Source organism: Miscanthus floridulus, chromosome 2, assembly GCF_019320115.1.
Source record: "Miscanthus floridulus cultivar M001 chromosome 2, ASM1932011v1, whole genome shotgun sequence".
Lineage (NCBI taxonomy): Eukaryota > Viridiplantae > Streptophyta > Magnoliopsida > Poales > Poaceae > Miscanthus > Miscanthus floridulus.
Window position 1 is genome coordinate 21,282,910 of NC_089581.1, and position 16,957 is coordinate 21,299,866.

Genomic DNA, 16,957 nt, shown 5'->3' on the forward strand with positions numbered 1-16,957 from the left:
CTGAGCTAGCCTCAGCTCCGCCATGCACGCCATGCTCATCATGGCCCGATCTGTGCGTGCCATCCCACGCACCAAGCCACCACGCGCAAGCTGCGGCAGACAACGCCACGACGTGAACGAACGTGCACGCCGTGGCCCTGAATACAAGGACGCGCTCGGGAGGTTCTGAACAACCAGGCCGAGCTCAACTCTAGCTGAACCAAAGAAAGATGAGCGGGAACACAGGTTTACATCGGACTCGATCACATTTCACCCCCTAAACCTGATGTTCTCTGCTGACATTGACGACACCAAGCTGCACACGAAGTTCACAGAACCGATCACGCGCCAGCGGCTTTGTCAAGATGTCAGCAAGCTGCTCCTCAGTGCGGACGTGCTCAATGTCCATTCTCCCGTCAGTAACACACTCTTGAATAAAATGAAATCGAACATCAATGTGCTTGCTTCGATCGTGAAAGACAGGATTCTTACTGAGGGCGATTGTCGATTGGCTGTCTATCTTCAGCAGGAAGGCGGCGCGCTGCTCGCTTGTCAGGTCAGCCAAGAGCTGCGCCAGCCAGGTGCCCTGGCATGCCGCCGTCGTCCCCGCGATGTACTCTGCTTCGCACGAGGAGAGGGCGACAACCTTCTGCTTCTGTGACTGCCAGGACACAAGACAGGGACCAAGAAAGAACAGCACGCCTGTAGTGCTCTTCCTTGTGTCGATATCGCCTCCCATGTCCGCGTCACTGTATCCCAGCAGCTTCAACTTGCCTCCGCCGCGCCTGTAGTGACACCCAAGGTCGATGGTGCCGGCGACGTAGCGCAGCACCCGCTTGACGGCGTTGAGGTGTTCGGTGGTTGGGCGCTCCATGAATCGGCTGATGTAGCCGACGACGTAGGCGATGTCAGGTCTGGTGTGCACCAGGTACCGGAGGCAGCCGACAATGCCTCGATATGCAGTGGCGTCCACCGGTGCCGCCGTGCTCTCCTTCGACAGCTTCAGGCGAGGCTCCATCGGAGTATGGCACGGGTTGCAGCCACCCATGCCCGCGCGCTCCAGGATCTTGCATGCGTACGCCGCCTGTGAGAGCTTGATGCCGTCCTCCGCCTGCTGCACCTCAATGCCCAAATAAAAGGACAAGAGGCCAAGATCACTCATCTTGAACATGGAGCGCATCTCGTGCTTGAACCAAGCGATCTCGGTGTTGTCGTTCCCGGTGATGATGAGGTCGTCGACGTACACGCCCACCAGCAGCCGCGACGCGCCTTCCCCACGGGCATAGACTGCATGCTCCGAGGTGCTGTGAGTGAAGCCGAGCACCTTCAGCGTCGCGTCGAGCTTCGCGTTCCAGGCACGCGGCGCCTGGCGGAGACCATAGAGCGCCTTGTCCAGGCGCAGCACCTTGTCTTCCTGCCCCTTGACGACGAATCCGGGAGGCTGCCGAACGTACACCTCCTCGCGCAGCTCCTCGTTCAAGAACGCGGACTTCACGTCCATGTGGTGCACCGGCCACCCCTCCTGGGCAGCGAGTGCGAGCAGCAGCCGCACCGATTCGATACGGGCGACAGGAGCGAACACCTCATCAAAGTCGATGCCGGGTTGCTGGACGTAGCCTTTCGCCACGAGACGCGCCTTGTACTTTGCCACAGCACCGACAGCATCCTTTTTCACCTTGAACACCCACTTTAGGCCGATCGGACGATGACCCGCAGGCAGTGGCACCAGGCACCACGTCTTGTTGCACTCGATGGAGTCCATCTCCTCCTTCATGGCGTTGCGCCAGGGCTCGTGCTTCTCGGCCTCAGTGAACGTGGCCGGCTCTTCTTCAATCTGCAGATGGAGCTGAGCAGCAACCTGGCGCGTGGCGTAGCCCGGTGGAGTTGCCGCGCCAAGGACATTGTCGACGGTGCGGTAGCGCGGCTCCACGTCGTCCGTGTCCGCGTCCCAGTACTCCTCAGCATTCGGTGGAGGGGACACGAAATCAGGTTGGGAAAGCTCGATCGGTGGCGGCGCAGGTGTGGACGGACCGGGCGCAGATGATGCGGGCGACGTCGCGGGAGTTTGAGCCTCGGGCGAGCCTGGAGCAGACACGTGCGTCGCCGGGACCTCAGAAGTGCCGCCGGTTTCAGCGTCGTGGTGCCCAGCGTCCAGCTCCACGATGTTGTCCTCCACCACGAACTCAGCCTCCGTGTTCATCTCCTCGTCCTTCCAGCTCCAGGGTGCCTGCTCATTGAAGACAGCATCCCTGGACACCACGGCGCGCCTCGACGCCGGGTCGTAGAAGCGCCATGCCTTGGCGCCAGGTTCGTAGCCGATGAAGACGACCGGCGTGCCACGATCGTCGAGCTTCTTCAGGTACGGCTTTGTCGACTTGACGTAGGCGACGCAGCCGAAGGTACGGAAGAAGGAGACATTGGGCCTCCTGCCTTTCCAGGCCTCGAACGGGGTGACGCCGTCGAGCGCCTTCGTGGGCGCCCGGTTGAGCAGGAACACAGCCGTGGCCACCGCTTCTCCCCAGAACAGTGACGGCACGCCGCGGCTCTTCAGCAGGCTACGCGCCATCGTCACGACCGTCTGGTTCCGCCTTTCCACGACGCCGTTCTGCTGGGGTGTATACGGCGCGGTGCGCTGCCGTTCAACCCCGTGCTCGGCGCAGTACAGCTCGAACTCCACGGAGGTGAATTCTCCTCCGTTGTCGGTACGCAGAACGCGCAGTCGCCGGCCCGTCTCCGTCTCCACTCGAGCTTGGAACTTCTTCACTGCCGCAAGCGTGTCGCTCTTGGCGGCAAGCAGGGCCACCCACATATACCTGCTTCGATCATCCACGAACAGCACAAAATACTGCTTACCGCCGGGAGTTGGCGGCGTGATTGGGCCGCACAGGTCCGCATGGACCAAATCGATCAGTCCCTCGGCACGCCGCTTTGCCTGCGCTGGGAACGGACTCCGCTTCAGCTTGGTGGTGACACAGTCAGCGCAGAGTTGGTGGACGTGGTCGACATGCGGCAGTCCATGGACCATCCCGCGCAGCTCCAGCTTGCGCAAGGCGTCGAAGTGCAGGTGCCCATACCGCTCATGCCAGAGCCACGCGCTGTTGGTGGAACGCGCAGACAGGCAGAGCGGCCGGGCAATCTTGACATGCAGCAGGTAGAGGCGGTTCGCCGAGCGCTTCACTCGCACGATGAGGCGTCCATTCTCGTCGCGGACGCGCAGGACGCCGTGCTTGGCGTGGACGTCGCAGCCGCCCTCGTCCAGCTGCCCGAGGCTCACAATGTTGGTGGTGAGCCTGGGGATGAAGTACACCCCCGTGAGCAGGAGGTGCTCACCGGTCTTCCCTTCGAACAGGACGGTGCCGGAGCCCTCGATGGCGACCTCCGACCCGTCGCCAAACTTGACGAAGCCGCGAACCGCCGTGTCAATGTCGATGAAGGCGTTGCGGCTGCCGGACATGTGGTTCGTAGCTCCACTGTCGAGGTACCACACCCCGTCGTCGCGCTCGGAGTCGCAGTCCAGCTTGGCGAAGACCTTGCCCTCCATGACGCGAAGGGGGCGGCGCTCCGGCGGCGGAGTGGTGGCGGCGCCGTGGGGATCTGGCACCGGATTGGGGACGACTGTGGCGCGGGCCATCAGCAGGGCAGGCTCGGCATCTTCTTCAGCCTGCGCGACATGGGCCTCCGCCTTGGGCTTGCTGCGGCAATCCTTGGCCCAGTGGCCGTATTTGCCGCAGCGCTTGCACTGGTCGGCCCTCGTTGCCTTGCCGGAGTTGGGCTCGGCCTGCTTCCCGTCGTGCGAGGTGGAGCCGCCTACTCCTTTCCCGCGTCCGCGGCCTTGCCCGCGCTGGCCTCGCTTCTTCCCGCCGGAGCTCGACGCCGCACTGCGCTCGGAGCTGTCCTGGTCCCGGCGAGCCTTGCGGCGCGCCTCCCAGTCTTCCTCGGTGAGAAGGAGACGCCCCATGGTGTCCGTGACGGACTTCTGCTTGCTGCGGTCCTCGAACACCCGAAGGCGCCCGATTACGTCCTCGATCGAGATGGTGCGGAGGTTGCAGAACATCTCGATGGAGACGGCGGCTTGGGACAGCTTCTCCGGCACTACCTGCAGCAGTTTCTTAACTACCTCGGATTCGGAGATGTTGTCGCCGAGGGTGCGCAGGTTCGTGGCGAGAGTGGTGATCCGCACGCCGAAGTCGCTGACGGTTTCCCCATCCTTGAAGGCGAGGTTGCTGAAGTCGCGGCGGAGCTGCTGCGCGGTGGCGTCGCGCGCACGCTCGTCGCTGACCCGGAGGATCTTGATGGCGTCCCATGCCTCCTTCGCCGTGCGCCGGACGGCGAGTGCGTTCCAGAGTTCCTGCGGTACGGACCGCAGGATGCCCGCCATGGCCACCCGATCGTCGTGGTAGTCGTCCTCGTCAGGATCGTTGTCGATGGCGTCGACGACGACGTCCCATACTCGGAGCGTCTGGAAGTTGACCTCCATGACCAACGCCCACTCGGGGTAGTTGGATCGCGTGAGCATCGGCCACGCGACGCTCGCGGACGGACGCTCCACAATGCGCTCCAGGACGCGCGATCCGCTGCGGGCGCGAGAGCGGCGAGTGTGCGAGCGGCCTCGGCGGCGGCGCGGCGAACGCGATGGAGTAACCTCCTTCTTCTTCGATGGAGTCTCGGACATGGCGCCGGCGGCGTGATCTCGGCTCTGGTACCAAATGTCAGCCGGACTCACTCCGGCGTGCTCTCAATCTCACGGTGAACTCAAGAACAAAGTGAACACAAGAAGAATTTTTTTTTGTGCGGAAGCACGAAACTCGTGTGTCAGCGTTTTCTGTATTAAGTTCTCCTACTTATACACAATGAGCTACTAACTGTAAAGGGAAAACGAAAGGCTGAGCTAGCCTCAGCTCCGCCATGCACGCCATGCTCATCATGGCCCGATCTGTGCGTGCCATCCCACGCACCAAGCCACCACGCGCAAGCTGCGGCAGACAACGCCACGACGTGAACGAACGTGCACGCCGTGGCCCTGAATACAAGGACGCGCTCGGGAGGTTCTGAACAACCAGGCCGAGCTCAACTCTAGCTGAACCAAAGAAAGATGAGCGGGAACACAGGTTTACATCGGACTCGATCACACAGCCGCGGCTGAACAGGAGCTGATACGACCGTGGTGCCAACGAGTGGCGCGTCTTCGACACCATCTTGGCCGCCGAGTGGTGACAGCATGACGTATGGCACGGCGTCCGTCGGGTCCAGCCTCTACACCCTCTTGGCCACGCGCTCGGCAAGCTCCTCGTTCCGATGCACCTGGCACGCGCACAGCAGCGACTTCCACACCGCGGCGTCCAGCTCCGTGGAGCTCCGTATCAGCAGGTCCATGGCCTCGTCCAGCCTCCCTGCCTGGCCTAACAAGTCGAATATGCACGCGTAGTGTGATCTGGTCCGGGAGCGATGCCGTGGTCGGCCACCATGGAACGAAAGTGAGCCTGGCCGGCGTCGACAAGCCCGGTGTGGCTGCGCGCGAAGAGCAGACCGATGAAGGTCACGTTGTCCGACCGGCGTTGGACAACGGCGGCGTGCATTGCCGCAATACCAGACGAGCTGCGACTTGACGTGGTTGGGCGTACGGCGGCGGCACGCGCTGGCGCACCGGCACAACGGTGGGCCACTAGTCCGGGTCGGCCTGGGCTCAGCCGCAGGAGTCGCAGAGGCGGTCGTGGGCGGTGAGCTCGACGACGTGCGCCTGCTGCGGCTCCGTCTCGAGCGCCTGGCCGTGGTGTGTCCTCGACCTCGACGCGCTCCGTGGCCGCGGCGATGGAGAGGGAGGACACGCCCAAGAAGACGGCCGCAGAGGCCGACTCCGCGTTGACAACGGCGGCGGCGATGGCCGCCGCGTCCGCGAGGAGGTCGGCGGGTGAGGTCTACGGGGATGGCCGCCCATGCGCTCCTCCCTCGCACGCAGGCCTGCGCGAGCACCGCCGCTCCGCCTCGCGGGTGGCTGCCGCGGCGAGAGCGTCGCTCGCTCTGCCTTCGCTCCGCCTCGCGCCCAGTGTGTACGTATACGCATCTAACAATGGGTCCGTATACATGGCAGGCGTAGAAAATGACATGGACGAAGAAGAAATAGAATTATAATAGTAGATCTCCAAATAGACAAATTGTACTCAAAACCTAAAGAATTGTAATGGTCTGGATCAAAAAGCCCTAAATTCTTTTAGGTTGAGTTTAATAATATGAAAGTGATGTAAGTAGATTTATCTTGAAATGTAGTTTTACAAAAGTATATATATACTATATTTTATAGAAAAAAGTAGTGGTCAAAGTTGTTTTTTTATACCGTGTCAATGTCCAAAACGACTTTCTTTAGGAAATGGAGGGAATACGTGTACAATCATCGTAAATATGCAACATCTCGATCTACTTTTACAACACACCAATCTACTTTTGTAATATCCGTATGAAACACTTCTAATATACCTCTAAAATATTTAAACTGTACACTGCAACATGCATCGTATCCTGGTGCGGCTTCCTCCGCCGTCTGCATTAGGGTGCCGGCGCATCGCATCCGTAGCAGTAGGTGAGGCCGCATCCGTAGCAGTAGGCGAGGTCTGCATTAGGGTGCCGGCGCATCGCATCCGTAGCAGTAGGTGAGGCCGCATCCGTAGTAGTAGGCGAGGCTAGTGGGCTTCTGCGCCAGGGTCCGACGCTTCTCCTTGTGCGGAGGGCGCTCGTCAGTCAGACGGGGCGGGCAGCCGAGTGGGAGCCGCGAAGCAGCAGGAGCGGTGACAGGAGCTGCGGGGTGGAGCGGCGGAGCAGGAGCAGCGACGGGAGAGGCGGCGGAGCAGGGCATGCGGCAGGAGCAGCGAATGTGACGAAAGCGGGATGTCTACTAGACCCGTACGCAGGCCATGAAGGGGCGTATACACACAGCATTTCCGATCCAGGCTCCTGGTTTTTACGCTGGCACGCGGCTATCATTGTATTGTGTATAGCAGTTGGTCTCAACATAACAAGGCCCATGATCCAACATACGCTTACATGGCACAATGGCAGATACAGTATGGCCCAGCCTGCACCCATAGCTCCTTTCAGGTCCTCATCATGAGAGGGAGACAACATGCTAATTAGGAGTGTTTGGTTCCAGATAAAAGTTTAGTCCCTGTTACTACGTTCGGATGCTAATTAGAAGAATTAAACGTGAGTTAATTATAAAACTAATTACACAGACGGAGACTAATTTACGAGATAAATCTATTAAGCCTAATGAATTCATCATTAGCATATATTTACCGTAGCACCACATTGTCAAATCATAGACTAATTAGGCTTAATAAATTCGTCTCGCAAATTAGTCTCAATTTGTGCAGTTAGTTTTACAATTAGTCTATTAAATATGCTTCAAATTAGTGTCGAACATCCGACGTGACATAGACTAAAATTTAGTCAAACAAACACCCCTAGCACAAAGGCAAAAGGATCGTGAACAAACAGGGAAGCCGTTTAGAACAAAAGCAAAAGGGAATCACGATCACCGTGAACAAGCAGGGAAGGGAAGTGGAACAGGAGAACAACCTTTATCCCATTTGCAGGCAGTGATCATTCTGATCTTAAGAAGCTTTCGGGTCCCCTTTGCAGCTGATCAGTCTGATCTTAAGAAGCTTTCAGGGCAATCCCATTTGCAGGCACTGAACAGTGATCTTAAGTGCAGACTCACCAGAAACTCGTGCACAAAACAAAGGGCGAGGAAACTCCTGCACAAGGGCGAGGCCTATTGCCCAAGATACACTACACGAGTACACTACACGTCGGTCTCTTGCATCTTCGGCAGTGCAAAAGGAAACATAAGAAGTTAACAGAAGATACAATTGAAGATTTCAGAACCTCGCAACAAGAAACATAAGAATAGTCTCTTGCATCTTCGGCAATGCAAAAGGAAAACATAAGTTAACAGAAGATACATTTGCAGATTTCAGAACCTCGCAACAAGAAGCCGTACCAACAGTTAAAGCAGTTAACAGAAGATACATTTGCAGAATTTAGAACCTCGCAACGAGAAGTCCGATCAACAGGTGAAGTTCAGATAGATAAAGCGGATTAAAATGCGAAATAGTACCACAACTTACGATCGACCCCAACTTCTACTGGAAGCCCAAAACCAGAGGATGCAGAGTTCGCAGACAGAACCAATACAGACAGTCCCATCATCAGGTTTGATACAGTTTGATACAATGCGCCATTCGATAGGATAAGCAAATCGAATTCAAATGCAAGCAGAGAGGAAATCATGATAATACTCTTATATCCATTCATTGATTCATGAAACAACGCGCTGCGTTTGTTCACATCCCACAAACCCCAACAGTCCCAACTCATCAAACACCACCCCAAAAACCGCAGAGATCAAGCATCACCACGCGGACAAGACAGAGGCAGGGACGATCTCTCTCCCCCTTCCGCCGACGCGCTCAGAACTCCTGGGAGGCGGAGCCGATGTCCCCCTTGTGACCAGCCTTCTTGGGCAGCAGAGTCGAGTGGATGTTCGGCATCACGCCGCCGGCCGCGATCGTCACAGTGCCCAGCAGCTTGCTCAGCTCCTCGTCGTTTCGCACCGCCAGCTGGATGTGGCGCGGCACGATCCGGTTCTTCTTGTTGTCCCGAGCAGCGTTCCCGGCCAGCTCCAGCACCTGCGAAAACCCACGAAACAATACATTCACAACGGAGATTCAAACAGCGAGATTGGACCAGCGCAGATCTGGAAAACAGGGAGAGAGGAAGAGGGGTCGAGCGATTACCTCGGCGGCGAGGTACTCGAGGACGGCGGAGAGGTACACGGGGGCCCCGGCGCCGACGCGCTCCGCGTACTTGCCGGCCTTGAGGTACCGCGCGATGCGCCCGACGGGGAACTGCAGCCCAGCCTTGGAGGACCGCGACACCGACTTGGTCGCTGGCTTCGCCTTCCCGCGGCCGCCGCCTCCAGTGGAACTCATCGACGCTACGCTTTGGGGGTCTGGAAACTTCCGAACTCTTCGAGGTTGGGAGCGCGGTGGAGAATGAAGGGTTATTGGTGGAAGGGGCGGGCGGCGCCTGCGATTTTATAGTGTTAGGGTTCTAGTAGGAGGCGCGCTGTGATTGGCTGGGAGTTCGGAGGCACGGATCAGTGACGTGGCGAGCCAGCTCGGCCATGGTGTGAAATGCTTTCCTATGATTATGGCCCATTGACCCTAGGCTGACTGGCTGTGTATTTTCATTTTGTACTTTTGTAGCGTGAATGAGAAATGAAAATAACGAAATAGTGTATCCGAAATAATGCTAAATGGGTCCTTCGCAAATACTATATAGTAGTACAAAAATCCTTGTTAGGGACCTATACCATTTATACGACGGTGTTACTATTATATTTTATACTTATATCTTAGTAATTTACAAAGTTTTTGTGAATAATCCTTCAACAAGGGATTGAATCTCACATTATTCCATGATATTTTGACTTCTCTCTTAGGTCTTGTTTGGTTCCAAGGATTTGAGAGAAACTAGAAAATAATCTAATAATGAAATTTGAAGCGATTTTCTAGATATTGTTTTTAATGTATGGGATCCAAACATGCCCTTAATCTATGTTACTAAATTATCACTAGAAATTAGACAATACAACTAAGTTTTTTTCTCTCTTCAGTATATATATTGGAAGTGACCTAGTTTTGTCACAGTCCTAAACTGTGTTTAGATTCTGAGGCCACTTGGTTGCTGGGTGCATCTTGCCAAGCCTTAGGTGCGGTAGTAAAAATCAATGCCATGAGTGTGATGATCGCCTTGAAATTAACAAGTTTTTATGTGGCATGTCGATCTTTACGCAACAACCAACGACGACTACTTTTTGTGGTGGCTACCAAAGCTTGAGTGCAGCGCATGTTGACACATTCTCTGCACGTCTATCATGCCAAAAGATTGGCACCAAAAGTTTGCAAGCGGTCTGAGCCGCTACCGTCTCAAGGTGGTGCTCTCTACAGGAGTCATTAAGACCATCCCGTAATCCACTCTCCGACTTGCAAGCTTTAGGAGCAAGTTGGCCAGTGTTGGAGTAACTCTGATCGCACGACGACTAGGTAAGGTTACATTAGGCCCTCTCTAGGCGGTGACCCTCCGCTTAGAGCCTATGCGGGCCTATGTGTTCTAAGATATTTTTCTAGGTGTTTTGTACGTAGACATATATTAGCCTCTACCTCCTCTCCATCGCGCCCGTCACCCATCAGCACCGTCTGCCATCCTCCCGTCCTCCTCTTGGCCACTACATGCCGCCCTCCCTCCTCGTAGCCGTGGTTGTCACCTTCGCCGCCACCCTCCACCTGCTGCCCCTCCCTCAGACAGTGCAACTTTGGATATGAGGACACGCTGCCTATCCTCCGCCTACCCCCTCAGACGAGGTGGGGCCCCTCTGCCTAGCGCTTAAGTGCGCCTAGGCAAGCGCCTTGCTGAAAACTATGATTTTCTTGTTTTCCCTTTTTGTTGTGATGGTTTTATGACATGGTTAACTTACCTAGTGTTGTGCTGGACGTCAAATTGATCTTGTTGAACGACACGACATGGTCCGCTTTAATTTGTTCTAGATGAAATGGTGCATTATAAGTTCATTTTTTAAATTTGATGGAACGACTCCATTTCTCGTACTAGTATTAATTATTAGGTTGTGAGGAATGAGATGACGATGAATTAACCTATTTCATTTCATAAATCAAACAAGAAAAATAAGGAGTGACAAAACCATGGACTAACTCATTTCTTAAACCAAACACCCAAGCTATTGACTGCTTCTGTTCTGTAATGTCGTGCTATTGGCATGCTCTTGTTCGTAATGTCGTTTGACCAAATGGCCGCTCTTGTCTATGCTCACAGAAATTTTTTGACTTGCTTGCTATGAGCATTATTTTTTAGAGATATTTAGTATCATGATCGATCTAGATACTTAAAATTTCCAACCAATTGTCCGAACGTATTCGAATATGGATATTTAATACCGGGATCTAGATACTCAAATGTAGATATATATTGATATCAACATTGATATCTACTCATATCATATCTGAAGTATCACTCGAGGAATTTTGTGGTTATATGTATTCGTATTTGAAAGTATTTGAGTTAAGTCACAAAGTTTATGAGGAACGGGTACGTGAGACGTGGATCTGACAATTTTATAAGTTCCCAGTTTGTTAGGATATCTCTTTTGGTCGGATTGGTTTGAGAAAGAGAACATGATCCATGAATAATTAAGATGACGTATATAGAACGTAGCTATTGAACAAGAATGATCCTAGGATAATCAGGACAATTGCTTATTACAATATTAGTTTACTCTGCTATTGTAAATCAGGACTTAAGCTTGAGTTTTTTTTTTGTCTTTTTCTCCCTGCAGGGTCTGGGCACGTCGTTCCCGTTGTGCCAGCGGCCTATTTAAACAGCTGGCACTGGCGGCACAGGGATAACCGCCGCAGCAACGCCACCCTGCCTCCATTGCTCTCTTGCTGGAGCCCTCCGCCCCCTCCCACCACCGCGCCATGGACAAAGGCAAGTGCACCGCTGCTACTAGCTCTGAAGCCATGTGGGTGTCGGCCAAGGAGCTCTTCGGCATCGAGTCGTCAGACAGCGACGAGGAGCGGCGCCCGGCGACGTCGTCGAAGGGCCCCGCCCCCGCGCGCGGCGTGGACGAGGGCGCCAGCTCCTCGGCCACCGGCGCCGTCGGCGCGTCGTCAAGCAGCGCGCCCGCGCAGACGCAGGATGTCGCGCCCTTCGAAGACGGGCAGTACGTGCGCCTCCGCAACCGCGGCCGCGGCGGGTACCTCTTCGCCAACGAGGACGGGCGGGGCGTCTCCATCGACCACCGCCGCCACATGGTCAACACGGCGTGGGCCGTGCAGGTCCTCAGCGAGCGCGTCCTCCTCCGCGGCGCCTACGGCCGGTACCTCTCCGCCACGCGCAGCGCAGCGCGATCCGGCCACATCGGCGGCTACGTCGCGCAGTGCATCCTCGAGTTTCCGGACGACCACCACATCGAATGGTCGGTCACTAGGGGGAAGCGCGGCAGCGTCGTGCTCCTCCGCGCCACGGACGGTGGCCCGTGTGCGCTCCGGGCGAACGGGCGGTACCTGCGGTGGAACAAGGGCGTCACCTACGGGTGCGTCGACTTAAACAGCATCAGCTCCATGCTGGAGTGGGAGGTCCAGGTCATCCCCCTGACGGCGGACAGGCCACCGTACCAGCCGCGGCCACCAAACGCTGCAATCGTAAGCTCACAGCCCGCCTCCTTTTTTGCACAGTTCTTTGTTGCTTCTGCAAATTGGGTCCGGTTGGGACTTGGGACTTGGGACATGGGACATGGGAACGATTAAACATTGGTATATCGCCTGTCTCGTGAACTCTTGTTGCGGTCACTTAGCTGATTCTTCCACAATGCTGTTTCGTGAACTCTTGTTGCGGATTTCCTTGGTAGCGCCTGTCGAAGTTATTGCTTGGGCCTTCTTTTGTAGTTCTGCAAACAAACCGCTGCCTGTTGTGCTCAATTCTTGCACGATTTGATAGTTCCCTGTTGTACTTGCTGAATCTTTCAGTGCATTTCTGCAGATAAACTCTCTGACATACTATTATGTTCTCCTGAGCTCCAGATTCTTTCTTATTTGAGATCATTGCTTAATGTCTGGTTGATTGTTTAAATGTTTGCTGACGAATCATTGCTTAATGTCTGGTTGATTGTTGAAATGTTTGCTGACGAAACTAGTCATGTTTCTGGGGACTGCTATTCGTGTCATCTATGCCAAATTACTACACTACTCTGCTTGAGTTGTTTTTTCTATTCGTCTGTGTCACCTGCATCTTGCAATTTCATTGAAACAGCGATGGCCCGAAGGCTGCCTGGAGTTGGTCACTATCATTTTCAGTCATGCTTGGTTTGGTGATAATGGACGCATCGAACACGGGCAATGGACACATCTGCGGTTCGATGGGAGAAGTCTGACTGAGCTGGGAAATGAGATAGCAAATCGATTGGGTGTCCAGTTCGAGAACATGACTCTGTGTGTTCAGGCAGGCGACCTTGGCCGGCCCGTCCCTCTCCTCACCGACCTGCCTTTAAGAGATGATCCCACCATCATCCTGGCGTTCATGGTCGATTCACCAGGTGAGAACCATATAGATGCTCTGCTGATAGAACTCAGATTTGGAAAGTTCAGTGAAACGTATGATGCATATAAAGGGATAGAGAAACTTAATACAATTTGAGCTCTGTATTACGATCTCTACATAGGGACATAATGGTATAAGTATGTTTTGAATCAAATTAAGTGGTTGGTCACACTATTTTGGATTTGCTTCTCAAGGCATTTTATTGGCTATCCATCTATGGTAATTATTCCTGAAAATTGATCCACTGGATAGTATCAGTGAGCAGCAAATGATAAGTATTCCAGATTCCCATCTATGACTTTGATAGTTTTGCTGGAGTTCAGTCTAAAGGGCTATTCATAGTTTAAGGTGTATTGACAGTCATGTTAGAATATGGGGTTAATCTCCCTGGTACGTCCAGGTTCTTTGTACTTAGATCTAATCTCTTCGGTTGTTATAGATAGGAGGTGATCCTTGATTGTAGGGATTTCCTTGTAATCTTGTTGTAACCATATATGTGTACATGCCACCGCCGAGGGGCTTTTCCTCAGCACATATATAACACGCATCCCAGGACCTGAGAAGGTAACCTAGTTTTCACCTATTCTCACATGGTACCAGAGCCTTATTCCTAACGGAGTCGTAGTATGGCGTTCCCATCTTCCTCTACGGCGCTCGCTGCCATCTCCCTTGGTTTCCTTCCAGTCACCGAAAAGCTCACTAGGAGCAATCATGCCATGTGGCAGGCGCAAGTCCTGTCTGCCCTGAGAGGTGCTCAGGCCGAACACTTCATCGACCCGGCGGCTCGGCCACCGGAGAAGTACCTCGCCCCAAAGGGCGACAAGAAGACGGATGATGAACCACCCGTCATCAATCCCGAGTATGAGAAGTGGGTGGCCAAGGATCAACAAGTTCTCAGCTACTTGCTGACATCCCTTTCACGAGAGATCGGCTCGCAGGTCACCACGGTGACCACGGCGGCGTCGGCCTGAGCTGCCATCGGAACGCTGCACGCGTCCCAGTCAAGGGCGAGGGTCATCAACACCAGGATGGCACTCGCCATCGCGTCCAAGGGCGCGACGTCTGTAAGTGATTATTTCGCTAAGATGAAATCGTTGGCAGATGAGATGGCGGCTGCTGGGCGCAAATTGGAGGACGAGGAGCTAGTCTCTTATATCCTGATCGGATTGGACTCAGAGTTCGATTCGGTCGTGACGGCGGTGTCAACATGCGTGGAACCCATCACCGTGAACGAACTCTTCGCCCAGCTTGCCGCTCATGAGCAGCGACTGGAGATCCGAGGCGGTGGGCAACACTCCTCGGCAACACATGGCCGCCAAGGGCGGCCACCGTGACTATTCCAACAATGGCGGCCGCGGTGGTGGTCGTGGCTACCGCAGCGGCTCTAGCGGTGGTGGACAGAAAGGAGGCCGTAGTGGAGGACGATTCCAACCCGGGGTCTTCTGCCAGCTCTGCGGCAAGGAGGGACATCCGGTTGTGCGCTGCTACAAAAGGTTTGACAAATCCTTTTCAGGACCACCGCAGAAGAGTGCATCAGCTGCAACCAGCTCGTACGGGGTCGATACAAACTGGTACATGGACACTGGTGCTACAGATCACGTCACTGGAGAATTGGAGAAACTGACCGTTCGTGACAGGTATCACGGCGGGGAACAAGTTCATGCTGCAAACAGGATAGGTATGAAGATTACTAATGTTGGTCATAGCCATTTGTATTCGCCAAATCTTCATCTGAAAAATATCCTTCATGTCCCTCAAGCACACAAAAGTCTTTGTTCAGTTAATCGCCTTACCCGAGATAATAACGTATTTCTTGAATTTCATCCGAATCATTTCTTAATCAAGGAGCAGGCGACGAAGAAAATTCTCCACAAAGGCAGATGTGAGGGCGGGCTGTATCCGCTGCAGCCGTCTAAAAATAAACAAGCACTCGGTGTGATCAAACCATCCACGTCCCTATGGCATCATCAGCTCGGCCACGCCTCATCTCGTGTTGTGCAGCAAGTTCTGCACCGTCATAAACTTCCTTTTGCTCAAGAGTCGAATAAGACTAGGGTTTGCGATGCATGTCAACAAGGCAAAAGTCACCAATTGCCTTACCCTAAGTCATTGAGTCTGTCAAGTCATCCTTTTGATCTTGTTTTCTCGGATGTATGGGGACCTGCCCCAAGTTCAGGCAGTCGTCAAAACTATTATGTCAGTTTCATTGATGATCACACTAAATTTGTTTGGCTATACTTGTTGCATCACAAATCTGAAGTCTTCCAATGTTTTCATGACTTCCAAAACCTTGTTGAACGACAATTTAGCCATAAGATCCGTGCTGTCCAGACAGATTGGGGAGGAGAGTATCAAGCCTTGCATTCCTTCTTTACTCGCATAGGCATAGCTCATCATGTTTCATGCCCGCATGCGCATCAGCAAAATGGATCAGCTGAACGCAAACATAGACATATCGTTGAAATGGGTCTTACACTCCTTGCTCATTCCTCTATGCCTTTAAAATTTTGGGATGAAGCTTTTAATACGGCCATGTTCATCATCAATCGCCTCCCATCCAAGGTGATTGACGATCAAACTCCTTATGAGCGTTTGTTTGGCAGCCCACTAGATTACACTTTTCTTCGCACTTTCGGGTGTGCAGTGTGGCCTAATCTTAGGCCCTATAATTCCAAGAAACTTGAATTTCGATCTAAGCAATGTGTCTTCCTCGGTTATAGCAACATGCACAAGGGTTTTAAATGCTTAGATCCGAAGGAAGGGCGTGTTTACATATCTCATGACGTCGTGTTTGATGAACATGTCTTCCCTTTTGCCTCTCTTCATCCAAATGCCGGGGCCCGACTTCGTTCAGAACTTGCTCTTCTTCCAGATGTACTTAAAAATCCCTCTCCGGATTTTGGGGATGCAAATTTACATGACCAACGTTTGTTATCTCCTGCCTCTACTAATGTTTTATCAAGCCCTGATGCTGCTCGTGTTGAAACAGGAACAAATGCGGAAGACAATCATCAGGAAGTGCTAATTGGAGGGGGATATCACATGTGCTCCTCAACCGGGAACAGCTCATGTCCCGAGCTGGATTCGCCTGGCACGGGACAGATTGCCTCTGGCAGATCGGCCTCGGGATCTGAGAGTCTGGAACTGTCGGGCGCGTCGTCTTCCTCTTCTGGCGCAACGCGGGTTGTCGGCATCGAATCCACCGAGCCGCACCACGATCCCAGCGAGCGGGGGACAAGAACAGCGCCGGCGCAAGAGTCCGTGGAGATTTCCTCTCTGGGATCTTCTGCGGAATCCAGATCTACTCCATCTCCTGCACCAACTCCTCCGCACCAGCCTATCACTCGCCTGCAGCATGGGATTCAGAAGCCAAAAATACGTACCGATGGTACGGTGCGTTGGTGCATGAATACGTGTACACCAACAGAAGAACCTGCTACCCTCGATGAAGCTCTTGGAGATCAGAATTGGGCTGCAGCAATGGAAAACGAACATCAAGCCTTGCTGCGCAACAAGACATGGCATCTTGTTCCTCTTCCCAAAGGCAAGAACGTCATAGGTTGCAAATGGGTTTACAAGGTAAAACGCAAAGCTGATGGAACTGTTGATAGGTACAAAGCACGACTGGTTGCAAAGGGTTTTAAACAACGCTATGGCATTGATTATGAGGACACGTTCAGTCCTGTGGTGAAGGCAGCAACCATTCGGCTAATCTTGTCTATTGCAGTCTCTAGGGGTTGGTCACTTCGCCAGCTTGATGTACAGAATGCATTCCTTCATGGTATTCTAGAAGAAGAAGTTTATATGC

At 53.6% G+C, this 16,957-nt stretch overlaps 1 protein-coding gene across 1 annotated transcript; it reads right to left on the minus strand.

Moving 5' to 3' along the window:
* Positions 1-8,330: 8,330 nt before the first annotated feature.
* On the minus strand, positions 8,331-9,026 carry LOC136519507 (probable histone H2AXa). The gene is made up of 2 exons (XM_066512900.1): positions 8,769-9,026; positions 8,331-8,660 (listed from the first exon to the last, which is right to left on the minus strand). Exons 1-2 carry the CDS (start codon positions 8,961-8,963, stop codon positions 8,442-8,444), a joined length of 414 nt encoding a protein of 137 aa, XP_066368997.1. The 5' UTR covers positions 8,964-9,026; the 3' UTR covers positions 8,331-8,441.
* Between the last annotated feature and the right edge of the window lie 7,931 nt (positions 9,027-16,957).